Source organism: Pyrus communis, chromosome 4, assembly GCF_041283825.1.
Source record: "Pyrus communis isolate YQ-2024b chromosome 4, ASM4128382v1, whole genome shotgun sequence".
NCBI classification, from domain to species: Eukaryota; Viridiplantae; Streptophyta; class Magnoliopsida; order Rosales; family Rosaceae; genus Pyrus; species Pyrus communis.
The window spans coordinates 16693419-16720474 of record NC_142568.1 but is presented as its reverse complement, the minus strand read 5'-3'; the positions used below and the strand labels follow the sequence as shown (position 1 = coordinate 16720474).

The 27056-nt window shown below is 37.1% G+C and overlaps 4 protein-coding genes across 7 annotated transcripts; 2 read left to right on the top strand and 2 right to left on the bottom strand.

Annotated features, from left to right (window-relative positions):
• The first annotated feature begins 10329 nt into the window (after positions 1-10329).
• Positions 10330-11868, top strand: LOC137723395 (uncharacterized). Its single transcript, XM_068462589.2, has 2 exons — positions 10330-10842; positions 10934-11868. The coding sequence occupies exons 1-2, from the start codon at positions 10480-10482 to the stop codon at positions 11558-11560; spliced, it is 990 nt and encodes a 329-aa protein (XP_068318690.1). The 5' UTR covers positions 10330-10479; the 3' UTR covers positions 11561-11868.
• Positions 11869-13629: 1761 nt separating this feature from the next.
• On the bottom strand, positions 13630-18296 carry LOC137723392 (serine hydroxymethyltransferase 7). Its single transcript, XM_068462585.2, has 4 exons — positions 16961-18296; positions 15756-16158; positions 14757-14858; positions 13630-14437 (listed from the first exon to the last, which is right to left on the bottom strand). Exons 1-4 carry the CDS (start codon positions 17909-17911, stop codon positions 14217-14219), a joined length of 1677 nt encoding a protein of 558 aa, XP_068318686.2. The 5' UTR covers positions 17912-18296; the 3' UTR covers positions 13630-14216.
• A 3710-nt stretch (positions 18297-22006) lies between these two features.
• LOC137723394 (light-harvesting complex-like protein OHP1, chloroplastic) lies at positions 22007-22946 on the top strand. Its single transcript, XM_068462588.2, has 3 exons — positions 22007-22208; positions 22507-22629; positions 22776-22946. Exons 1-3 carry the CDS (start codon positions 22065-22067, stop codon positions 22842-22844), a joined length of 336 nt encoding a protein of 111 aa, XP_068318689.1. The 5' UTR covers positions 22007-22064; the 3' UTR covers positions 22845-22946.
• A 161-nt stretch (positions 22947-23107) lies between these two features.
• Positions 23108-26322, bottom strand: LOC137723393 (uncharacterized). Of its 4 annotated transcripts, XM_068462586.2 has the most exons (12): positions 25980-26322; positions 25735-25867; positions 25441-25514; positions 25289-25335; positions 25068-25212; positions 24916-24960; positions 24636-24840; positions 24476-24537; positions 24271-24371; positions 24095-24149; positions 23968-24015; positions 23108-23642 (listed from the first exon to the last, which is right to left on the bottom strand). In XM_068462586.2, exons 1-12 carry the CDS (start codon positions 26164-26166, stop codon positions 23464-23466), a joined length of 1281 nt encoding a protein of 426 aa, XP_068318687.2. In that variant the 5' UTR covers positions 26167-26322; the 3' UTR covers positions 23108-23463. The 4 variants fall into 4 exon arrangements, with proteins under 4 accessions (XP_068318687.2, XP_088548791.1, XP_088548792.1 ...); XM_088692665.1 differs by lacking the exon at positions 25289-25335 and having other exon boundaries at positions 25068-25196; XM_088692666.1 differs by lacking the exon at positions 25289-25335 and having other exon boundaries at positions 25068-25187.
• Positions 26323-27056: the final 734 nt, after the last annotated feature.

Here is a 27056-nt window from a genome sequence, read left to right as displayed (position 1 = left end):
AAGCAAAAATATCTCATATCATCAAGGGCGAAAGCAAAGGTATCTCATATCATGCTTTTTCCCTGTCTTTTCCTTTGCCCTTGTTCTCACCTGCCAAGACAAGGACAGAGAAAGCAATATGTTGGAACCTCCACTCAAACTTGCGCTGCCACCAAGAAGTGAGGGTCCATTCAAATGCAAGGTTTGCATTCAACTCCTGCATCAGAGGACAAATACTACAAGAGAAGATGCTAAACCTGCATAAGGAAATACCACTTCTGCAAATGGAGCAAGTAAGGCAAGTGAAAATGATACATCGAAGCATGTGGAGACAAGCAACAACTGCATATGCTGAGCTATCCTCTAACCCTCTTCAATACGAATTGGAGAGATTGAACAAAGAAACAGAAAAAAAATGAGTAAAGCTCAGACGATTGGAGGAAACCAGAAAATCTTCCAGTCGAACTCAAGATCAAGCCTCAATGGCCCTTGAAGAAATTTCATGCTGCCCAGTTCAAGAGTAGCACAAAGGAAAATCAACGATTGGAGGAAACCAGAAAATCTTCCAGTCGAACTCAAGATCAAGCCTCAATGGCCCTTGAAGAAATTTCCAGCCTAATTCAAGATCAAGCCTCGACGGCCCTTGGGTTGACATCTACATTAAGGGACTTCAAAACGCATCTTCTACACGTGACAAGCACATGTCTACGACGCGCCTTGAAGTGGGGGCATTTGTAGACATCGAAATTTCAGTAAAAAAACAAATGTTCACCAATGCATTAAAGTTTTGACGTGTCAAGGCATACATGGCATACGCCACGTGTTGTACAAATTGTACACATGGCGTGTGACTCAACAAAATAGGAAGAAATACCCTTGAAGGATTAAACAAGTTTTTCTTCTCATTTTGGGCAATGACAAGGCAAGTACATTTCAATCCATTGAGGATCAAAACAAGTTTTTCTTCTCATGTTGGGCAATGACAAGGTAAGCACACTTCAATCCATTACGGATCAAAGAAAGTTTTTCTCATTTGGGCAATGACAAAGCATACACATTTCAAGTTTAAAATGGTATTAAGTGGGAAATTAGGCCATAAGTTACACCACTTCAATTTCAATATTGCATTAAGTGGGAAAATTAGGCAATGGTGCTTGGAAAGAAAAAAAATATTTTGTGGTGGTGATTCATTCTCAAAGCCTATAAATAGGCTTCTCCATCAAGGTATCAAGCATCAAGGAATTCACAAATACATTTCTCTACTTCCAAATTGGAAGAGAATTCCCCAAATCCTTGAAGCTTTGAAACTCCAAAGCTCTCAAGCATCCAAATTCCCAAGAATTCCGAAGGATCAAGAAAGCACTCTTCGTTCTTCGTCAAATCCTCCTTCAAGATCAAGCCCCAACGGCCCTTGAAGAACTCCCACCAACTCAAGATCAAGCCCCGACGGCCCCTTGAAGAAAGTGTTCATCATTCATCATCCGTTCATCCTAAGATCAAGCCCCAACGGCCCTTTGGATCAACAACCTCAACAAACCCATACACCCATTCTTCAAGATCAAGCCCAACGCCCCTTGAAGATCCGTTCAACAACTGTTCATCCAAGATCAAGCCCCAACGGTCCTTGGATCAACAAACAAATCCACACATCTATTCTTCAAGATCAAGCCCAAAAGCCCTTGAAGAAAACCAACTGTTCATTCAAGATCAAGCCTCGACGGCCCTTGAAGAAAACCAACCGTTCTTCAAGATCAAGCCCAAAAGCCCTTGAAGATCCGCTCATCCATCAACATTCAAGATCAAGCCCCGAAGGCCCTTGAAGAAACTTACAACTGTTCATCCAAGATCAAGCCTCGACGGCCCTTGGATCAACAAATCTAGATCTTACGGAGATAGAATCAGAGGACCAAATTTAAGAGAGATCGTAACCCCAAAAATCATAAACACAAAAAATATTATTTTATACACGTTATTCTGGTTTCTTGTTTCAAGGAATCTTTCGTGTTCACACTTACACCATTGGATATTCTACGATAAACCAAAACCAAAATTCAAGCCATCTATCTTCTTTTTGTCTTTATTTTTCATATATTGATGCGATGCGACTCCTTTTGCGGCCCTGGGTCTAGGTCTAACACATTGGCCGACCTTACTGTAATTCACAGCCTTTTACAGTTCCAGGCTGCCACTGCAAAGCCACAATGATTTAAAGGTAAATATACTCGATGACTTCTAGGTACTACATAAACTTACTCAATTGCCCTAACAACAAGCTTAGAAGCATAGGCAATGCCTAAACCAATGTCCTAGTGCCAAATGATTATCGGGTTTGAACCTCTTTTGTTTTTGCTTTACTGCATTTGATTTGACTGCATTCTTGAGAGGAAAGCAACTTCATAGCATAGATACATCGGCACTGTAGTGTTCTGTGCTAATACAACGTAATGTGTAATTTATGCTAATACAACGTAATATGTAATCTATGATATCTTTTCATGGAGTAATGAAAAGCTAGCAATAGATTTGGGCTGAAACTTCCGCTCAAAGTTGAAATTATATTTGAATTTTGGATATATTACTTCATCCTAAATAATTGAGCTAAATCCATAATGCCCTACAAAGCTTAGAAACTATAATGTTCCTGTGTCAGCCTTAGCACACACAGAAGCTACAAGAATACTTTACTAGTCTCTCTTTGTTTTGTGTAATCAATTGCCATCTAGTCTTGCAAATAATGATTTTTAAAGAGAAAATCTTTTGTAAAGTAAATTTCAAATATATATTTTGGCCAAGAAACATGAATAGGGGGATTAACTTTAATGAAATTATGTGGTTGAGATCAAATCACAAGCCACATAATTTCTTTAAAGTCAAATCTAATGGTCAAGAGAATGCTTTCATTTTTTTTTAAAAATGAGGATCCCTATTGTTAAAAGATCTATATATTCATGTATTAATGATAATAACATTATTTATCACGTCTCTCATGCACATTTGAGAATGTTCAATGTCATGCAAGTGGGTTTCATCTTTATATAAAAAATAAATAAAAAATAAAAAACATGATTATATGATTGAAGGGGTAGTTAGTAAATTTTCCACATATAGTATGGTGTTTTATTTCTTAACTTTCCTTGGCCTTTGGTGCACTTTCAATCACTACCATAATGATCAATTATTCAAAAATCTGAAGTTGCTAAAGGAACTTAATTTCGAGCTTCGTTACTTGATCGTTTGGTGACCAAGGATTTATGATCATTTATTATTAAACTTAGTTTCAAAGATTGAGATTAAAATTACATCTATTTATTCGCCCATCTTAAAATCAAATCCAAAAATAATGTATTTTTTTAGCACCTAGCAGTGACGAGAAGAACATCATTGACTTAATGAATTATTGCAAGACTATAATGAGTTGGGTAAGGTACTCATGGTCAGAATTAACAAGCACGTCGGCTGTCAAAACTTATATGCTTGGCATCTGTACAAGCGTATTGCTAAGCACCATTGAGGTTGCAAACCATTAGTTTGGCACCATGTGGCATGCATCATGGTGTAGGACCTTATAGTAATAGAAGCCTTCATGGAAGAAGGGTCACCTAGGAGCTTTCTTCTAGAAGAAAATTTCTCTTGAAATCAATATGTTGGTTTTAGTAGCACTATTAATGACATAGATGATTTTTAGGTAATTGAATAGCACATTATACGTTCATTAGATCGTTGTCACATAGTGTCGCCGATTGCAAAAGAAAATCTCTCATCTTTTAGATCATTTAATTATATGAAGCTTCTAAAATAAGCACTATATATAAATGTTCTAGTTAAGCTAGCCGATGCTTAACAAACTTTCACTTTGGTTGCAGAATTATGCAGATTTTTGGAAGACTCCTCCTTTTAGGGTAAGGGAATCTTGAAGTGGGTTTTGCTCCACTTGAACCAAAAAGAAAATTAAAAAAAGGATGTATAGCCTATAGTAACAATCTATTTTGGTAATGAAAAAGGGATTGATAGTCTAAAAGGCAAATCACAAGCCAACAAGGTCTCCCATTTTACGAGGGTTTGAGAGAAAACCTCTATTGTACGCAGTCTTATTTTTGCTTTGCAAAGAGGTTGTTTCTACGAATCGAAGCTGTGACATTTTAGTCCATATTCTATAAATCTAAAGTGAGAAGAAGGGCATGATTTTAACAATTTTATACTTGGCCCCTTTCTTCATATCTATCATCCTTAATTTTAAACAATCCCCCTACTACTTTTTTAATACAAGTAATTTCGAAGGGCCTCAAGTGCAATGGTATGTATATGTCCTTAACTTATTGAGCATCGTACCGCTTTTGTTTCTGTGCAAAGGGTATCCTCTCTTCTCTCTCTCTCTCTCTCTCTCTCTCTCTCTCTCTCTCAAACACACACACACACACAGGTGTGCACTGGAGCATAAAGAAATCTTAACAGGTACAGGAGAGAAGCCATATGTGAAGATCAGTAGAGAGCAGCAGAGTATTTATTTTGAGGGGCCAAGCTTAGCACTAAGATAGTAAAAACAACCTAATTAATTGACAGAGTAACCAATAGAGTCTTGTATAGTCTGGATCGATACAAATATATATATGAACAATGATAATAATGATCAAGGAGGAAACTAGAAAGTTAATTCAACAGGGACTCAACTAAGCATCGACAGATGCAGGTCCTTGTGAAACCAAATCGTGTGACCTTGTGCAAATTTTATAGTAGAATATAAACTATAGCTTAAGGTATATTAATGTTCGATATTAAAAAAAAAAAATTGATGAAAATGATAGAATACGATTAAAATATTTTGTATACGTGGCATAAAACAGAAGGCCCCATGATTCTGCATGATTGAGTGGATGAATTTGTTTTGTTCTTTCTTCTAATTTACTAAAAATTTCCCCGAATCCACGTCTTTGAACTTTTGATGGTAAAGTTCATTAGGTTGGCCCAGAACAAAATAAAATAGACTATACTTTAGAAGCTTAAGAATATGATTATCATCTAGTTGTTCAGTTTTATTGCTGCCACATGTCCTAGTATGCTTAGAGAGGTATATTTTAACCTAGATTTGGTTTACCTTTTTGGGCAGTGACTTGCCCATGTCAAATGATAAGCGGAGCATCTTTGCTGCTCAAAAGACCACAATGGCCTTCCCAACTTTATTTTGCTTCAACTTTAGAGAGATCATGTTTTTAGATTATATTTTGTAAATCACGTGATATGATAGTTAGTAGTCGAATATGTTCTTTAATTATTTAAACGAAAAGTTTAACTATCAATTGCCACATCACATAGTTTACAAAATATAGTTTAAGTTAATGATTTATCTAGCATCACCCTAAAATTTAATCCCAATTTTATATAAATTGCACCTAAAGAAGGGAAAGAAAGGGCAAACCAAATGGCAAACGGTGTTAAGGTTAGATTCTTATTAGTAAAGAACCCTATTTCCAAATGCTTGTTTTCTTTCACTCTCGTCCAATATATCCTTCATATCTAATTTCAGGAACAAGAACAAAACAGAAGATGGGATAGAGGAGTAAAATGTGAACGTAGGAATGGTGGGATTAGGGTTGAGATTTAGGTGTTATGACGACTTGAGGTGAACCAAGAAAATAAATATCTAAACTGTTAACATGAGGCATGGAGGTTCAAAATAATGTTGAGAGTATGAATTTCACATTAGGAATAGAATGAACCTTATAAAAAATTGGGTTACTCTTTATTTTGTCAATTAATTTTATAGTTAAACCTCAATTTTTCTTCAGATAACACCACCGACACACAAAACCCTAGTGCCATGACAACCCAAAACTCCTTTGAATTTGACTTAAACAATCATTCGACTCATTCCTTTGTATCATTTTCATGGTTGAATGGGCTCCCGGCCATCCAGTTGTATGCATCTAATTAAGCTCCTTAAGAGGAAAATGAAACATTCTTCCATAGAGATCGACTTTTATTGGTATTTACCATGATGGGGATGAAAGCGATGCTGCTTGACAAATCTAACCATCAAGTGCGTTTACTTTTACCTCAAATGAGGTGTCAAAGCCTAATTTTATTTTTTTGTTCCATCTGCAGGTATTTATCTACCATATGTTTTCTACTTATTTTTTTGTGATTCTTTTTCTTCTACTTTCTAAGGAAAAATCCATATTTAACCGTTAATAATCAAGCAACCCCTCATCCCACGCACCATAACCTAAATCCAAAACCTACCCTTATTTTACTTGGCAATATCTGGATTCTTCCTTTTGTTTGGTTGGCAAAGAATAGAAACTTTCTAAATACATCTGATGGAGCTGGGTTTTTGTTATCCTTTTATTTTTAATTATAATTTTGAAAAAGATGAGTTCTGAACAAGTATGCGGATCATGAAAAATTCTGTACAGAAATCACTCTCTTCCGAAACTTGATCGAAATAAAGAGGGCTATTTATGTTCTTCCCAACCATAACAACCGGCTCAGTTGGCAATATGCAGGCCTAGCTATAATGGCGAGTATGGGGTACAACATCTATGGGATTGGATTCAGTAAGTGAACAGTTCAACTACAACTATTCGCTTGACCAGGAAAAAAAAAAAAAATTCCAGTCTCATTGTGTTCACTGTCAAACTGAGTTTCTCAAGAAAAATAATTTGGAAATTAAAATCACAATTTGTACTATCAATCAGGGTTTCTTCTCCTGACCTCTAGTAATCGAAATTTGCACTATGTTGGTAACCCATAAAGTTTAATAAAGTTTAAGCTTGTTGAATTTGTTATGCCAAACTTAAAGCTCATATTGTGATTCTTCAACAAAATGTTGAAAATAAGATATGTATTAAAGGGGGGCAACATAACATCAAACAATAAAATTTTGCCTTTGTAATAAAAGAAATACAAATTTTAAACATCAACTAGAGATTACATGAGAATATATTACTTCTCTAACAAATAAAGTTTAACGTAGAATAAAATAATCCTTAAAATAAAAGCGTGTAATACAATGTCAGCATCAATTCGAAGCAAAATACGAACAAAAAAGAAATTCGGAAATATCCTCAAAACTTTCCAAGGTTCAAAGTCATAGTTTACAAGGTGATTTTTTACCCGCCCATTGGGGGTGGGAATGTCCAACTAACTTGAGGGCACCCGATGGCTTAGGGCCCTATTAACTCTGGGGCTCAGGACCTTATGCTTAATTTGACCTTAATACGAGGTGAATATGCTCTTCAATTAATGACGTAGAAAAACTAAAGAAAAAAACGTTTGTAAGAAAATTAGAGAAATTTTTGTGTGTACTAATAGCACCATCATGTGGTATAATTATTTTATATGTTATATTATGTGTAGGAGACATAATTGATATGTCTCATTTACACATTATATAATAAAAAATAAATATGTGTTTTAATTTCAATAGTAGAAAAATTGAATGGAGAAACATTATATCATATGTCACCACTTTTACCCTAAAAAAATGTAGGTACGTACACCCATAACAATTCCCTTAAGCACTGGTCCTAAGCTTCTACTTCACTTTCCGATGAAATCTCAAAAGACCAACATCCGCTTAAGATGTCGTTTTTTTGTTTCCAAAAACACACGAGAACCCGAATAAAATAAAATGAAAGTAAACTGTCATATACCCCAACATAATTTTAGATTTCCTGGTCCCCCCTCCCCACATCAAGAAAGAACCGCATTATAAATAAATAAAGATGAAATTACTATTAAATTTAAAGGAACTTTCGTAGTGCTTTGTAAACAATAAACAAACATATACCTCACAACTTTAAACATATTTATAGCCGTAGATTGAGAGAAATTATTATGTGTATCCGAATAAAAAGTGAAACTTCGCATATTACAATTACTTATTTATTGTAGTTATTTATTTATTGCAGTGCCAACTTGAATTTAATCAAACTTTTCACTTTACACGTTGAAATTTAATTTTTACTCCATTTTGGCGGTATTTTGTCTATCATTCAGAAGCTGCCACATGGTCCTTTTCCATGTACACAACATCAACGTGTCGGCTTCGAAGGTCTAAGCGCTTTTTTGTTCACTACTATAAATTATATTGTATGTTCATCGTATACTTTTTTATTTGACACGTATCTTTTCACTTAATGATAGTTATTTTTTTTTTCAAAATTAGAAAATAAACTGTAATATTACAGTTAACTATAATTACTTGAAAAAACACATATCAGATGATGAGGTATTTGGTAAGCATACATCAGAATTATGGTGGTGAGCAAAAATCCTCTCCTTTCTCCAATGGAGGATTGGAGATGATAGTCTCCATAAGCTCTCTCTGTTGACGCTTCCAAGCTAAACATGATGCAGCAGCGACGGAGGAAGAAAACGAATGCATTCGATACGTTCTAGAAATTCCAGGAAATAAACCGCTTGATGCCATTGTCCTCACCACTCATCCTGCGTCCCCGCCAATTCACATACCATCTTAACATTGATTTCAATGTTGCTTCCACCCAAAACTCCAGAAATTTAAACTACAAATTAAAAGCTAGCATATGAGACATGTATCCAAACCTTGCTGTTTACACTTCCTAAGAAACTTAAGAGCCTTGAGATATGATTTACTATTTTGGGATCTTATTTCATAGATTGAGTCCTTGATACCTTATGTATGAATCTTTATCTCCATTAAAAAATAAAATAAAATATAAAAATAAAAAAAACCCTAGCATATGAACAAACCCAGAAGCCACGGTTAGAAGATGGGGATCTTGGTTTTTAATTTTTTTTTAATTTTTAATTAATAAATAATTGAGAGAGTTTGACCGAAAGACCCATCTCGTTTCTACCGCATGGAAGCCACGTCAGCAATTTCAAAGAAATAGAGTGAATACAAGTGGAGCAAAATCGAGTTGCAAAATAAAAAGTAGCTATAGTTTTATTGTTGTAAAAATATGGAATTAAATTCGAATTTCATAAATATTGCTAAAATATGCCTATTATAATATATGTAGATGATGACATATGGCAAGTGGTGTACAAATAATCTTTGGAGGGGACTGCAGCACCCATGCAGTTCGATCATTTCAAACTAAGATTTACATTCTCAGCCGTTGGACAGGTCCTAAAGGAGTGCCAAATAAACGGCTGGGATTTAATTAATGGGGCATGAATCATGAAGAAGCATCATCAATTTTTGTCCCCAAAGAAAAATGATTAACAGAAACTGTATATTAAAGGTAATTGTCGCCTAAAAAGACTGAGTATTTATGCATGGTAAGAAGGGTTTTCAAATTACAATACAACTACTACATATACAAGGGAAGGAACCTCATCGTTCCATTTCCAAGTAAAGAAAGTCCCCCTCCTTTTTCATAAAAAAAAAAAAAAAAAAAATCAACAAAACAAGAAGTATCTAGGAAAAACGAAACTCACAGATTTCAATGGAATAGAGGGGAGGGGGGGATTAAGGAGCCAAATCAGTAGCTCGAGGAAGAAAAGGAGGAAGGAAGAAGGAACATCAAATCAAGAATATTGGAAGGACTAGAAGTTGTACAGGTAAAATTAGAAACACTTTACAACCCAATAACATAATTCCAACCAAATTTGTAAAGCGCGTTTATTTTCTTCCCTTACACATTTCTGCTGAACTTTTACATTGAAATTAAATATATTAAAGATGAATTATGAGATAGAAATAAACAGAGATGGTCATAAGAAAAAAAATAAAAATAAATTAGATATGCAAAAATCATTTCTCAATTCGTAAGCATACCCACACGCCCCTTGTCTCTCTACTTCGTGCAAAAGATTTACATGGGATGGGTTAACATCCATATGGCGTCCCGGTTCAATAATGCAATATCATATCTAAGTTTCTCTTTACATCACAATTTATTATTAAACTAAGTCGTCACGGTAGCAGTAAATATATTCTATGTAAGTAATAACCCTACTTAACACCCTCTATTCCGTACAACAACGTGTGGGACCAGAGTGAGGCCGAGTAGAACTCAAACGCAATGAGTCTTGCTTACTTGTAAGAGCTATCATACATATGACGTGTTTAGACTGCCCTACTAAATATTTCCCCTCCACCTCCTTTTATGCGTATAAAATTGATGGTAATGGTCAATTGAGCTAATGAAAATTTATTGCTCGTTGTATAAGTCTCTCAATCCACAAATACACATTAATTACATTACCTTTTTGGGTTTTTTAAAGCTAATTTTTTATTTTTCACACATCGTTTCATCCCATTAAAAGTTTAAAACGATGAAAACGGCATATTACCTTTCATCCTTTTCCCCTCCTTAGGAAACACCCATCATTGCTCCCAACAATAACAATCGTTTTCAACCTTCGAAACCTGAGCTTCTTCGTCTTCTGAGATTCTCCCTCCTTCCCACAATCCCATTCCATAACTCAACTCCTTCCTCTCATCATTTAAATTCAAATACCACCCTCTCTTTTTACTCCGCACCAAAAGAATCGAAGAAAACAAACTAAAAAATGGATGATCCTTCCTCCACGAACTCTGTCAATGGCTTCTACTCCTTTCTGGCTCGTGGGATGGACGATCTCGAAAGGGTCTATCTTTCGAACAACTTCATGTCAATCCAATTCCTCCAAGGGTCTCTTACCCTTCTTCGATCTTTCCACTCCCAGCTGACCCTTCTCGTCCAAAAGCTCCATCTGCCTGTTGGGGACAAGTGGCTTGACGAGTACATGGACGAAAGCTCCAAGCTTTGGGAAGCCTGCCATGTCCTCAAGTCCGCTGTCTCCGCCATGGAGAATTATTATACTTCCGGCCTCACCATCACCTCCACCCTCCTAGACTCTCACCACCATCTCAATCCTCAGCTCTCCCGCCAGGTGGGTCTTCAATTCTGATCACAATCTTTAAACTTCTTTCAAAATTTAGCTCAATTTTTGGGTGACTTATCAGTTCTGTCATTTCGAACAGGTGGTGCGCGCGATTTCTCGGTGCCGACGGGAGGCGTTTGGATTGGAGGAAGAGAACAGAGCGCTGATGGAGACGAGAATCCAACCACTCTCACTGAAATTCGACGAAAGGGTCGCCGTCGAATCGAAGCTGAATGGGTTCAGCGGGTTCAGGGGAGTCCTGTACGCAATGAGAAACGTGAGCTCTCTGCTTCTCATGATCTTGCTGTACGGACTGGTCTTCTGCTCGTTAGAGGACTCAACCTTTTGCAGGGAAGGAGACTACGACTACGAAGGCTGCTTGATCTTCGGATCACCGTTCATGATATCAACGGCCAGACTGCAGCAGCTGGTGGCGGCGGAGATGGGGCAGATGAGCGAGAGGCCTGGGATTCTGATGTGGGAGTTCAGGCGGTCAAAGGCGGCGATGGAGGAGCTGAGAGGTAAACTGGAAGAGAGGAGGAGCCCACAGCAGGGAGTGATGGATTGGGAGAGTGAGAGTGGGATTGGAGAGAGAGTGAAGAATTTGAGAGAGTGTTTTGGGGTGTTGAATTCTGGTACTGAGAATATTGTGAGCCAACTTGATGATTTGTTTGATGAAATTGTTGAGGGGAGGAAGAAGCTCTTGGACTTTTGCAGTCATAGGTAAAAATAAAAAAATAAAAAATAAAAAAAAATAAAAAAAAAAAACCAAGAGTGTTGAGTTAAAAAAACTTATTGGAAAAGAAAATTTTACCTTCCGAAGAAAAATGTCTTTTCTTACTTGTTACTTTCTCTCTCGTGTCTTCTATTTTGTTCCAGTAGTTACTAGTTGAACTTGGCGTAGAAAAGTTTGCTGGTAACGTCGGGTTTTTTCTTTTTTGCGCTCATGTTTGAATATCCTTCTTTTGTAATTTGGATGAAATTATGATCGGACATCCTCAAATCGAAATAAAAGGAAAAGTTACTAGTTGCAGATATGCGCCTTTTCTCTAGATTAAAGTAGTTTAGAGCAACTTTGACCGTCGACTTGTAAAACATAGTTCATTATTAGTTATTATAGTTGAATCCAATAATAGCTTTTATTGTATTTAGTGTTTTTTGCAAGTGATGATTTGCCTAGTAGGAATTTTAGTTTTAAATTATTACGTTTCAGATTCAAATCTTTCTCTTTCTCATAGTATACGTCAAAATTAGAATTTCACTAGTATAAAAAAAACCGTCGGTATAAAAAATAAAAAATAAATGCAATTATGGGTTGAGAAGACCTAGTGCTAAATCTAATTGAGGACTATTTTTCTTCAAAGATTAATTACAAGAACACAAAAAGAAGAAAAAGTGAGAGTAAAAAAGGAAAATTAATTACAAGAACACAAAAAGAAGAAAAAGTGAGAGTAAAAAAGGATTGGGTGAACGAAAAGATGAAAAAGAATGGATTGGAAGCTTATTGTCATTATCTTTTAAGACTTGAGGGCACAATCAAAATCCTATTTATTCAAACTTTTTAGTTGATATAAAAAAAGAAAAGGAAATATTAATTATCAGAGTATATGATTCTTTTGAAAAGGTTTCTCTCTTGTGGTTGATGGTGTCTTTCATGAAAATATCTTCCTTTTTTTCAGGTACCAACAAATATTAAGTGTTGTTTCACAATTGATCGTTGGAGTTGATCCAGCAACTTAAAATTAAAGATCAATAAAAGTCGGACCCGATCAAATGGTTGAAAAAATACTGGCTCTTAGTGCCTGTAGGTAATCAAGAAAAATCGTTTTCATGAAGTACGAGAGTAGGTGGTTAGTTGTTTTTGTAAATGAGTAATGATTCTTTTTGTGAAGGAATGATGAAAAAGGGAGGCTTAAGACTGTAGTCTGATTCTTTGGTTGCTTTAGGGTCAAAAAAGCTCCTTCTTTTGATCATAATTAAGAAGCTTTTATCCGATTCGGTTCACTTTGAAGGCAACGGTGCTCATGATGAAACCTTCTCATAACATTCTGATAACTTATATGAGCTTTAAGTTTCCTTTGTAACCACCGGAACTTCTTTGTAGTGCTCTGATCTATGCTTCATTTCAAAAGAAATCTCATAACGGCTTTATTTCATTATACTTCATACAGATCGTAATTTCATTCATTTAAAATCCGTCTTCTTCCTAGTGTAGGATAACCCCAAGGGGTTGCCCTTTTTTTTTTCTTTTTTTTTTTTTTTCTAGTAATTGGGGCCCTCCCTTCACTACCCTCATGGAGATGGTCTACAAGGTTCATAACTATTACTCTTTACAAGAAAAATTTGCCAATCACCGATTAGTCGACATGCACATAATTATATAAACTGAATCACGTATTCTCATTCAGTTCTTTGAGTCTTAGATTTAGGGGTTGATTTTGTCAAAGCTCAAGATTTAGGTATTGGGTATCATAACTCTTTCACGGGAAAGACTTCCTAACTACCAGTTAGTCGCGTAGTAAGTGAAGATATAGATACTGTATACAACAAGTTATATAGGCTTTTCTGAGGCAGATAATTTCCCTTCTTCCACCTTGTTTGGGAGTTTGGAGAAACGTTGCAAAATAAAGGGAAGAAAGTTTTTACGTGACGACGATATATTAAACTACTCTAATTTACAAAAAGAGAATAAAACTTTGACTGCAAAGAGACAAGCACATTATCCTCGTCAATTGGCCTAAACACACGCAATTATTATGATCTTTTGGACCTTTGCAAGAAGGAAAAAAAGTGTCCTTGAAAGAAAAGTACCGCTTGAGATTCCAGCTTCTTTCACACTAGGCATGATACAACTGCAGAATGTTGAATACGACCAGATAAATGTAGGATACATAAAAGAGTAAAATGCTGCACATAAACTTTCGTTACAATAGCTAGAAGCCCCCAGTTCCGTAATAGGCTGCTCGGGAACGAAACTCCTCTTCCATACCGGTGTATGGTTTTAAATTCCGATTCCCGAATAATCAAACGGACCTGTGGAGGTTAGGCATCTCCAACTAGATGAACGCACAATAGCTAACAAAAGAGACCAAACTCAATACTTTTAGTTACACCTTCACAAAGATGTAGAAAATTAAACTTTGCTATAATCTATACAAAAACCACAAAGAAATTGTCAGGCAGGGATGCGGGACAAGGACTACTTGTGAAAATCGGCAACATATTTTCTGGTATTCCTCTGCAATTTACACCAAACTAATCAGAGAACACAACAGACGGTCAAAAAGTAAGAATCGTGTATGGTTACCACGATTGCAAGGTGTAAGCCACAGAAGCAAAGATAATAAGCTGCACATGCAAGAACAATGTCACATGTTTGAACATCAATCATATCCTGGCATTTCAAACTGGTACGCAAATTTTTCAACCCGATTTCTGAGCTCAACAATATCTTTGTTGTTCTGGAGACCTTGCATAAAATCTTTCTGAAATTTTCCTTGTTCCCTCTGAACAGAAGCAGTGATCTGAGCAGCCCTTAGAAGAAAGTCTGCAATTGTCTCAAAATCGGCCTCCACACAACCTCTAGTCGTCATAGCAGGAGTACCTGAAAAAACAAACAGGCAAAAGGAAACTTAATATCCATACATAATACAGCAAAACGTATTTTGGAAAACAGATAAGCTGAGATACGAAATTGCTCCACCATTGAATAATGAAAAGAAAAATGTGTTGTGAGGCAAGCTGGCTGAGTAATTTATTACATCACACGACAGAAGGAAAACCAAAGACGAAAGGCAATCTGGACGAAATGACTTTCAAAAAATTGGGAGTTTGTTTGATCCTGATGTCCACATTTCAAAAGAACTCAAGCAGCCAAATGGCAGAAAATAAAAGATCAAATTCAAATGACAAAGGCTACTTACCAATTCTCACTCCCCGAAGAGAAAGAGCACCATTATCACCAAATATAGCAGTTTTATTGAGAGTGATGTCGGCCAACTCGCAGACCTTTTCAAAGTTCTTACCTATAACATTTAAATTGTACACAGGAAAGAGGGTTGGATAGTGAAGTACAAAATTAGACCTTAAGAATTTAAAATTACACAAGACTGCAAGTTTAACCAAAGTGAAAGAAATAAAGAAAGGGTAGGAAAAAGATAAGAACCCCAACTATCATCCACATTTGGGATTAAACTAGCTAATAATTAAAATTGTACAGAAAGTGAGAGGATATAAAGTCCCCACAACAATTTCAGAAATTATGCAAAGTATATTAAGGATCCCAGAACATAACCGCTTAAAGCGGTGATCCATCAAATGTAGCTTCCCTAAGTAGCCTTGACCACCCTAAAATGCCAGGTTGGTGTTTCTAACCTAGAATCTCTGTAGACATTTTCCTTTCTCTCTATTTTGAAATTATCAATGACCAGAAGTTCACTATTGAACTTTGCAAAAACATATTTATGTTGTGCTTACAGAAAATCACCTTCTGTGTTTGGCATATAAAAGCAATCATGTGATAAAAATGTGAAAGGATGTAGGGCAAACAGATCGCAAATGCTGCAAAAAAACTAGAGCAGCAGAGCGGCTTTGGAACCCCCATAGCAACCTCTTTAAAAAATTAGTTGGGTTGTTAATGTGAGCCCAACGCACTAATGTGTGCCTGGAATAAAACCTCTCCCGTGGAATACCACGCTGCCCCTTCCTTAAGAGGGAAGCGCCCGGCCTCGAGCATGTTTTTGCTTACAATGTAATGCCAACATGAACAGGTATGTAAACTTGGATTTTTACCTAACTATAAAAATCCAATTCGACTAAAATGATAACAGAACTGGAAAGTTAAACAGTAGATGTTCTCTACATGGAAAAATATAATTTCATAATCCACCATGTGTAAATTGGGCTGGTTAACATTATAATACCTGTTATACCAATACCAGTCAAATCCCAAAGCAGCAAGTGATTATCAGTACCCCCAGTCACCAATCTGCATTTTCTTCTTAACAAAGCATTAGCCAAGGCCTGTGCATTTCTCTTCACCTGGGTCATGTATGCTTTATACTCTGGAGTAGCTACTTGTTTTAAGGCAATGGCAAGAGCAGCAATATAATTGTTGTGAGGACCTCCTTGTAGGGAGGGGAAAACGGCGAAGTTTATCTTTTCCTCAAAATCATAATTGTTACTACCCTCATCAGTATGATGTACACCTTGCTTCCTTAATTTTGTGCCTTTTCTGTAAAAAATAATACCTCCTCTAGGACCCCGGAGACTTTTGTGCGTTGTTGATGTAACAATATCACAATAATCAAACGGGCTTGCACATTCCTGTAATGAATAGTAGCTGGTAACTAACAAAATATATAGCAGATATACCTTTTTTCAACTAATATAAGTATGGCCTAATAAATATCTCAATCCTGCAGTTATCTAATGATGCTAGAAAGTCAACATAAAGTCCACTAGACCGCCATATAGCCAGCAAAAGAACTATTTGCATGCTATTACACAATTGTTTATGAATAAACAGCTCAACCAAAATACTTAAAAGATAAAATACCATTTAGGTATCGGTTTCGAACCAAGAGATTGTGATATATATCTCGATTAATCAATTCAGTATCTATTTCATTTTGTCAATAAGAATGTAAAATGGTGCAGCCACAGTGACCCATGTTGTTATTTAGCAGCTCAACTTATGAGCATTAAAAAGATGGTCCACTATATTGCCAAGTAAGAGAGGGGACTCTAAAAGTACCCTGCTCTCCTACAACAGCTACTCAGCCAGTCTATAGCTTTGTGAAGAAATTGACATCAAACAGTAATAACAGCATCACACATGTACAGAAACAGGTAACAAATTCAGCAACTTGCTAATTGTGGTCCACACTCAACACCAAATCACAGCTCTGGGAACTTTCCAAAGATTGGCATTCTCCTTCTGCCCACATGATATGATATCTTAGTATATCAGTCAAAATATTTGCTTTCTCCTTCTTCCCACAAGTTCAAGACATATATGCTATGAAGCAATAATAACAGCACCGCGCATGTATAGAAATAGCTAACAGACTTGAGAAACTTAACAAAATAAATAAATGGGAGAGAGTTAAGGTATCAAATTTCAAACCTTGGCCGCCACAAGACCGCTAATATGAGCCATGTCACACATCAACACAGCTCCGCATTTATCTGCAATATGCCTAAACCTGGCATAATCCCACTCCCTGGGGTATGAGCTACCACCGCAAATAAGTATCTTGGGACGATAATCAACTGCCCTCTCCTCAAGCTTATCAAAATCAATGTACCCTGTTTGCGGATTTACCTTGTAAGGGAAACTATCAAAGAATATCGAGGCAGCCGTTACCTTCTTCCCACCTGAAGTATAATACCCATGACTCATATGCCCTCCCGAAGGCGAATCCAAGCCCATAATCCTATCATTTGGGAGCAAAAGACCGGTGTAGACTGCGATATTCGCAGAGGTACAAGAATAAGGCTGGACATTGACACCCCATTTCTCTGGATCAAGACCAAAAGCTGCCAATGCGCGTTCTTGACATAGCAATTCAATCTGATCAATATGCTGATTGCCCGTGTAGTATCTCGCTCCGGGCATACCCTCAGAATACTTATTCGTCAAGTGGCTGCCAAGAGCTTCCATCACAGCTCTGCACACAAAATTCTCAGAAGCAACCAATTCAATACCTTTGAACTGCCGATGTTTTTCCTTCTCCATAATTTCATGGACCTCCGGGTCCGCAACCGAAAGGGGCTGGTTCCCCCAAGACCGAACAGCGGCCCGCCTCGCCTCCAGCCCAGCCGATTCAACCGCCAAGCACTTTGACGGGTTCGGGTTCACTCCGAACCCATCCCGCTGCCTTTTCAGGCAGATAGAGTGCCCCAAGAGGTTGAACTTCTCGTCCTCTTCGCGATCATCCCCATTCTCAACCGTAATCCTATCTCCTTTCTGGTCGAGCAATTGCAGCGGAACGGATTGGATTGAATTCGACGAGCTCGTACTCTGATGCGAACTAAACCCTAGAGAGAGGCCCGGCTGAGCCTCCGTGAGCCCCATAACCACCGAAAAACCCCAAAAATTCTCAAAATTCCCGGTCAAAATTGGTCAGAAAGTATCGAGATGCTATCGATGCTACCGAATTTAGGTGTAGAAACAGCAACAGTAGCAGCGACAACAGCGTCTGAAGAAGCTACAGCGACAGATACGAACCGTCGATGATTGGCCGGACGTCGCTGATGAAGAAGCAGAGGGTTCCATGCACAAACCCTAAAGCTTGTGAGAAATTGGCCAGCAAGTTCCAGAGAGAGGAGAGAGAGAGAGGAGGAGAGAGAGGGGGGGAGCTTTTTGTGTGTATATGGAAAAATGAAGCGGCGAAAACGAAGCAGCAAATCGTCGATAAATTCAATTAATTGGTTCGGGAGGATGAACCTGGATGTAAAAATGTAAGGCTGGTTAGTTTTAAGGGACTTATAGTTTGACCTATTTTCACTATCGTCCCTCGTCATTTTTATTTTGACGATTTTAGCCGTGCATTTTTGTTTTCTGGCAACGAAGTCCTACGTATCACGTTGCATAGGAATGAGTATCATTCTTGTTCATGTTATTTGAAGGTAAGATCTATCTGAGATAACCAAGAAGATCAATCGATTATCCCACATCCAATATTTGTAGTCATTTGTTTGTTCTTTTACCTATTCATTCTCATCTTCGTACCAAATAAGTAAATTTGATCTAATCTATAGAGTTTTTTTTTTTTTTTTTTTTTCTTTTAAGAGGAATTAGACAAGATAATTTTTTATCTTTTTCTAATACAAGGGATATAGTAGTAGGTCTTAAATTCGATTCTCGTGAATAATAAGTCCGATATCAATTATTATAATATATATATATATATATATATATTTACACTTTTTTCCTTTTTAATGATATATATATTTAAACTAAAGGCTAAAGGATCTGGGCTATGAGGGGTGTAATATTTGGGCTAAGTTACACAATGAGTATGCCATTTTAATTTGGCATCACACTGGTAATCCACAGTAGTCGAATCTAGGACTTTCAACTTATAAATATTAAAGTAAAAAGAAATACAACTAGATTGTAATACTAAGTAGCTCTTAAATTAGCTAACTTGAAATTTTGTCTTCCTAAAGGGTTTCAAATTTTCGACTCTCTGCTTTATTGATTATTGCCTCATTTTTTCGCACATGCTACTTCTTGGGCTTGAAATACTCTGTATATTGAATAAATTTTTTGAAACTTGACCTTGCATGAAGAAAATAAATTTAAAATTTGAGAAAAAAAAAAAAAGTAAGAAACTCAACCATGCATGTCAAGTTGCCAACATCACCACAATCACTGCTACCACCAACTTACCATCCCTATCACCACCACCTCCACTCTCACCCTCGCTATATCTACGTCACCACCAATTGCACCACTACGATCGTCACCATCACCATATTCTCCTGATCAGCACTACAACCATCACCGTCGGCACCACCTCAATGACCACCACATTTTTATAGGCATTGCTGCCACTCTCACCATTTTGGAGTTGTCACCAACTCCACCAGTGCTAGTGTTGCCGTCACAACCATCTTCACTATCATCACCACCATCACTATCACCACCATCACCCCTACAATCATCGCGTTTTCGTGGTCTTCACCGCCATTCCTACCACCGTTGCAGGACCTACCACCATCAATACTAGAACATTAGCTAACTACTCTCATTTATATAACATTGACTATAAATATACATTAAATTCCACATTTAAATTTCATTGTATCATTGCTTAGACCCAAATTACATTATTGGCCCATGCAATCAAGGGCGTTAAGTGAGCATAGCTCCCAACCGTCGGATGGAAAAGTGAAGATAATTTTGTTATTAAAGGATAATATTGTGGCTTTTATCATAATAATTATCTTTTAATATGAATTGTCTTGGCATATTCTTAAACAAGATAGATAAGATGCAAATTATATTTCCAAGCAAGCAGTACAATTCAAATGGATTTTGGATTCTTGTTATCAGATGGGAGCAGCATGGTACATTAAGATGAGATCCACGTAAACTGCGATTTAGGCATTCAAATAATAAAACCAATTTTGGATTAGATTGGTGCTATGCAAAAGATAAGGAAGGAGGACAACAAGCTAATAAAGTTTTACAGAAACCAATGGATAAGTCCTCCAATAAAGCACGTGGCATTAAGGGATGCATATGCATGGTACGATACCATCAAATATCAGAATTGTTTCCTGGGGCCATTATCACGAATGCACGTGGTCTATATCAGAGATTTGGGATTTTGATGTCGCATATTATGCGGAGAAGGAGGTAGAATCCCAATTGAATTCTACAAAGTTACCAGGCTATGCCAAGCAAGAACTGAAACCTATAAATACAGAGGCAGTGGCAACGGGAAAGGGCCCCTTCAAATCAACACACAAACTGCCTTACGTAAGCCCTCACTCCATATGAAACCTCTCAAACACCTTGAGATTTTATATATTCTTTTTCGCCAACACATCTTCAGTTTGAATAAAAAGCACTGTGAAGGCAACCGGTGAACATCTTCAGTTTGGATAAGCAGCACTGTGGTCATAGAATCAACCGAATACGGAGCACTTTCAATTTGGATAAACAGCACTGCGTCGAGGCCGACTGGTTATCTATTCAAGTCTCGGTCGAGAAGGATTTTCAAATCATTATTGGTAGAGGTCATCTTATTAGCTTTCTCGGCAAAGTGAGGTATTACAGGTTACTACATTAGGCACATTGAAAGTCGAATTTGATATTGAACTTCGCAGAACTAGCAATCTTGTCTTCAGGCTCTAGAACCCAAAGGCGGAGACATGTTCCTTCCTCGGCCGCAGTCGCGAGATCAAGAAGTCAGCAACGCACCCAACACGACATCAACACATTTTACTTCCCAGCTAAGCTCAACTGATGAGTTGGCATGCCCCACACACAACTGAAAGAAGTAGTTAGCTTATTAATTAATCGGCTTACGTATCACATAGGCTTGGTAGTTTTTAGGATCAACAATCATTGAGTTAGGCAAAAGACAAATTTCACTATTTTTAGAAATAAAATTCATTCTTTTTAAATTCCATCATTTTAAAATTCTCTAATAATCATAAATTTTTAACACTTCCTGGAAATATCGTGTGTGTGTGTGTAAAATAACTTCTAGTTCATGAAATGTGATCCATAAAAGCAGTTACATCCCTAAAAACTTTGCGCCAGCACCCAACGCATTTATGCACTCAAGTGAACAGTAATAGACCCCAGTGAACAGTAATAGGCCAAAGCATTTCCATTCCTAAAAAAATGCGCTAGCACCCAGTCTAAAAATGCGATGACACAAACGATCTCCACCCTTACAAAATGCGCTGGCACTCAGCCCATTTAAAATATTTTATATTTTTTAAAAAAAGAATAAATAAAAAAATAGCTTTATTTTCGGATAAAATTTTTAACCAATTTCAGATAAAATTTCAAATAAACTTAAAAAAAAAAAAAACAAACTAAAATAAAATTACATACTCATCAAATAAACTTAAAAAAACACACTAAAATAAAATTACATAAACTCATCAAATACACTTTATTCTTCAACCACAAGCTTATTTTAATTATCTTCAGCTCATTGCAATCCCCACTGGTGCTCAATCAAGTCATTCTGGCGGGTTACGTGCCATTACGGCTCTTGCACATCAGTGTAACGCTAAACGATCAATTCATTGTAACGTCCATCCTGTTCCAACGGCTCGTGTTGCACGGGATCTTCGGTTCGGTCATGAGCATAGTAGATATGTGTTCTTGAGTTATTCATCGAATCCGGCTCATATTCATCGATGACATCATAATCATACTTATATTCCATAATCATGTTGTGGAGAATAATACACGTTATCATGATGGATCAAAGAGCCTCGACATCAAACATTCTAGCAGCAGACCTCACAATCGCCCAGCGAACTTGCAGAATACCAAAATAACGCTCCACATCCTTTCTACATAAATCGATGTCAATTCATACCCCACAAAACACAAAAGAATTATATGGACGTGGAAGGTTATTTGCCAATCGTTCTGTGTGGATAAGGATGGCAAAGAAGCCATAGCTTGAGAGCATGACATATATCACAACCAAAACGACACTCTAAATTAAATAAAAAAAGAAAGAAAAAACATGGCAACTTCATCTACCATACTTTCGTCTTCTCTCCTCCCCACTAGGGTTCTAACAGCAAATCCTCAAACCCAGCAACTCCACCCAGCTCCCAGGAGGCGTCCCGGCTCCTTCAGAGTTCAAGCTGCCAAACTTCCTGCTGGGGTACGTTCTTTGGCCGGAAATGCTTCTTTAAAACGCACTTTTGGTGATCTGAGAGTTTAGTGTAATTACAAGCATGTTCATATTTTTAATAAAAATGAACTGTTTTCTTTCTTTCTCTAATTATTGTCATAAGCGCTTTTGGTGATCTGAGAGTTTAAAAGCGCTTTCCAAACAGGCCATCCATTTGTTCACTTGTTTTCTCTCATGATGTTGTAATTTGTACGAATTTTTAGAACTTTATGCAAAAGTATAGCTGTGAAAAGGTGGATTAATCATGAATATGGATCAAAATTTGCAGGTGGTGGTGCCAAAAGTAGAGCCAAAACTTAAGGCCCCTTTTGCTGGATTCACCAGGACTGCAGAAATATGGAATTCTAGAGCTTGTATGATTGGACTTATTGGAACCTTCATTGTGGAACTGGTAAAATTCTTCTTCTTTTGGCTTTTCATGGTCTAGCATTCATACTTCGACCTTACAGTCGGTCGAAAAAGTGCAGTTAACATCACCGTAGAACGACCGCTTTTGGTTTTGGCTGATATGTTTAATTTTGGTTTCATAATTTCCAGATATTGAACAAGGGAATACTGCAGCTGATCGGAGTGGAGATCGGAAAGGGCCTTGATATTCCTCTGTGATCGTTAAATTTCGTTGTGATGAGGTCTTTATTTGTAACAAGCACTGGTACTCAACCGCATTTTGCAATTCATCTAAGTGGGTAATTCTGTTTTGCACCTCAATTAACTTGTGTGAAGATCTCACTCTCATAATATAGGACACTTCTGATATTCTTCACTTTTTACGTCCAACCCGATGACGTTTTCTTCATGATCTCCGGCCAGTGCACGTCGTAAAATCTTCAATGAAGTCAAATCTCCATCAACTCAAAAAGATATCGTAATGTCGAAGCAACAAAACCACCTCGGATTGATGCTATAATCAACAAACGTTTATTCGACAATAAGCATAAGGTATCCAACTCCGATGACAAATCTATTTCCGAGGGCTTGTTCATCTCACCTATGGCCACCTAAGATACCTCTTTACATTATCCGAAAATAGGTACATAACGGTGTACATTCATGCCATGATGTCGCATGGCGTAACGATATGCTTGGTCCAATGCTTCTCTCAGTTGCTGCATCCTTAACGCCTGCAAAGGGCATAAGACGGTATGCGAGCAAGGCTCCTCATTCTTTGTGATGTATATCACCAGAAAACCTCCAACTGCGATTGCAAGTATTTGAAATGGCGTCGTTACAGTACCCTCCTGATTCGAACATCTATAATTGGAACCGCTGAACTAGTATTAGATATGTCCAGTGCTTCGGCCAATGACATCCGGCGGTTCCTCCATGCAGCCTCCGCCCAACCCTTCGCTTTTTCACCTTGATCCTTTCGGTTCTTTTGGACACAAAGCACTTCGGCATACCCGCCTACACAATCAATTAACTGGTTAGAATCTTTAAATTAAAAAGTCAGCAGGTCATACAGCTGCAGCCATATAGGCCATTACAGGTTTCCAAATATCCAGACAGAGACCTATTCTACTTGAATATATACTCATTTTACAGTGTAAGCCACACCGGCCAGGTGCAGGAAACAATGCTTAGATTTGAGCAACTGGAAACTGGTTAACATGTATGGAATAAGGCCCAGTCGTTTTAACAAATCAAGGCTGATTTTCTAAAAATGGTCATTGCTCGGGTATAATATCGAGTATGCTCATGTTGAGGAAACATTTGGATGTTTAGCCATTACCTCTTGCAAGGGCCACTATATCACTTCTATCTACATTTGCTTCTGTACCTACACAACCCAATAAAGGGCAATAAGCAATTACTACCCGCTCTCATATGAAGAAATTTATGGCACAGTTAACACATACCTTCTGCGTCCAATGGTGGGGCTTTCAGCAACTCTATTGCCCTTCTATAAAGTCCCTGTCATTTTTATTTTTCGGGGTGGAAGGGGGAAGGATAAGGCCATAGAATATAGTAGCAAGAAAATGAAAGCTTCCTAAGTTGAGAAATATAGCAGACAAAGAAATATGTAAGTTCTAACCTCTTGAATCAAAAGAGCACTAGAATGCTCTAGCATTGCTTTACGTCGAAACATGAGAGCTATGCAGGTTAAAACAACACCAACCCTGGGGTGATGAGAACCTACACAAAAATCAAGGAACCAAAAGGAGGCCAACATATCAATAGATAAAAATTATGAGAATTCTACAGCACTCTGAAACAAAAGTTATGCCAAAGAAACATACCAAAACGTTCCTCTGTTATTGTTAAAGCCTTGGTCAATATCTCCTCGGCATCAGCAAAGTTTCTAAAAGAACAAGATTTATTCTCTCGATCATTCTAAACAGGAAAAACAAACAGAGAGAGAAGGAAAGACTCAAGTCTCAACAGTAGTCAGGAACTTACCCCAAATGAGCCTCAAGTTGTCCCAAAGCACATGTGGCCGCTAAGGAAACTTCCTCTGCTGACATATTACAGGCTGCTAATGCATTTGAGTTACCAAGCTCTTCGTTCTTTGACCCCCCTTGAATAACATTCTGGTAGACATCCTTTGCTAATGAAAAGTTCTGTGTTGCGTGCAAGAATTCTCCATAGGATAAAGCATTACTACCTAAACTAGATATCAGTTAATCATCTCATATGTCTTAGACGTGATGACAATCATGACTTAAAAGATGAACCTCACCAGTGATTGCCTGGTTGTCCTTAAGTCCTTGAAAGAACGACTCAGCTGCACAGAACCTAAATTCAGAAATTTCTTTTTCTTTCCTGACTCTCAGCAGTGTACTAGTTGAAGCAAATGTATATAAATAGCCAAAGGCTAGCCTTCAACTGTACCTGATGCAGCATTACCATGGACAAGTTCAACAAGCCCTTTTACTGCTCTAGCGCGAGCATTTATAAAATCTCCACCATTAGATTCAGGCTCATTCTTCACCAACAGTTCTAAGCATTTATCTGCGAGCACTGATGAAGTATCATCCTATATAGGGAGAATCATTTACATATTCAAGCTATAAAAGAACACAAGAAAACATTTCGTTTTTGTGTCTACTTACCTGCTCTAACTCTAAGTGAAGTCCGACAAGAGCCTCCAAGGCCGCAACTTTAGCAAAACCCAGTATGGTTTATTAGTCAATAGATCAGTCTATTAAGGCAAAACTTTAAAAAATAAATACAGAAAAAATGTAAAACAATAAAATAACCTTACCCCTTACACCAAATGAAGAGCTGGTTAAATCTTGAACCTTTTGCAGTTTCTCCATTGCTTCATCAAAATTTCCTCTGAAAAATTTGAATTTCATTTATATGAGTTTCATATTCCCTCAAACAGATAACTTAAACAGGTTATCTAATCACCCAAAAACAAGCAAACTTGGCTAGAGCGGATGGGCCCCCTCTACACCCGAGTTCTAATCCCCCTCTCAGCTATTTAAATTAGTTTAAAGTATAACATCACTAGTGCGCAAATCAAAGAAAAACACCAAGAAGATTAAAAAGAAACCTTTCAGATGATAAAGTGGACATGGCCAATAACACCATTCCCCTTGAATTATCACCAGCAGAGTCTTGCCCTTCACTCGTCTGAGTCGAAAGGCACTGTTCCAGTACAAGCAGACCTTGCGCATACGATTCATCTACACTTCCCACAACCCAAATTTCAAATTAATATGATTTTAATTTCAGATTTATAAACAAATTAATAAAAAAGGAAATTAAAAAAATGAGAGGACCGGATTGTAAAAGGACCTGATTTCTGAGACCTGGCGTGAGAGAGGGCGTAGTTGATCATCTGAAGAGCAACAGGGTTGGCGTTTGAGCCGTTGATCCCGCCGTGGACTAGCCTGAACAGCGGTGATCGTATGGAGGGCCCAAGCTTGGCGGTTCGAGCGACAGTGGCCGCAGATCGTGATAGCTTAATTGCGGTGGGAATCATCGTGGTTCCTGCGATTTCTCTTCCCGAATTGGATCATCCAAAAACCCTAACTTGGAACGCAAAGGGGTTTTAGAGTAGTCGGACTAAGAGAAAAAGAAATATTCGAAAAATTCCCTATTTTTATATTTTTATTTTCATTTAGAATTTAATTTTTTTTGTATAATCAATCGATATCATCATCTTGTATATCTTCTTCTATATATAAAGCCAAATGAAATGTGAATAGTAATTTTTGTGTCACCAAACTTCAAGAAAAATATTTAGACAAAAATGTTTCCAAGATAAAAAATTTCAAAGGCATTCCAAAATAATACATCAAATAAGGCAGCGGTATTTTGTTATTTAAACAGTACTTTTTTTAATAATTAATGTTTTTGTGCTTTTTTAAAAAAAAAAAAAAAAAAATTAGTATCACACAATAAGTTAGCAATAATATGATCCAATTTCTCTATTTTTAAACACGTTCAAAACATCTTACGAGACTTGTAATGCCGGTCATAAAAAATGTTTTTCTCACGCAGATAATAATGTGATTAAATTAGTTGTTAAATGATTGTTTTTTATTTTTTATTTTAACAAACGATATTAAGGAGGAGGATGGTGGGCTTAGTCTCACAATGGGCTAATAATAATGTGATTCAATCAATTTCTTATTAAATATTATTTTCTCTATTCTTAATGCAAATTCTATGAAGACCGATTTTATATGTGAATTTAGCTGCTTTAATTAGTTTACGAAAGATTTTTTCTAGCATGATCTAAGATTATTCATTTACTTCAAATATTTGATTTTCCTTTTATCAATTTACGCATATAAATACATTTAAAACATGTAAGTCGTGCACAGCACGCCGTGATTCAAAAAATGTCTTATACACGCGAGTGAGCGC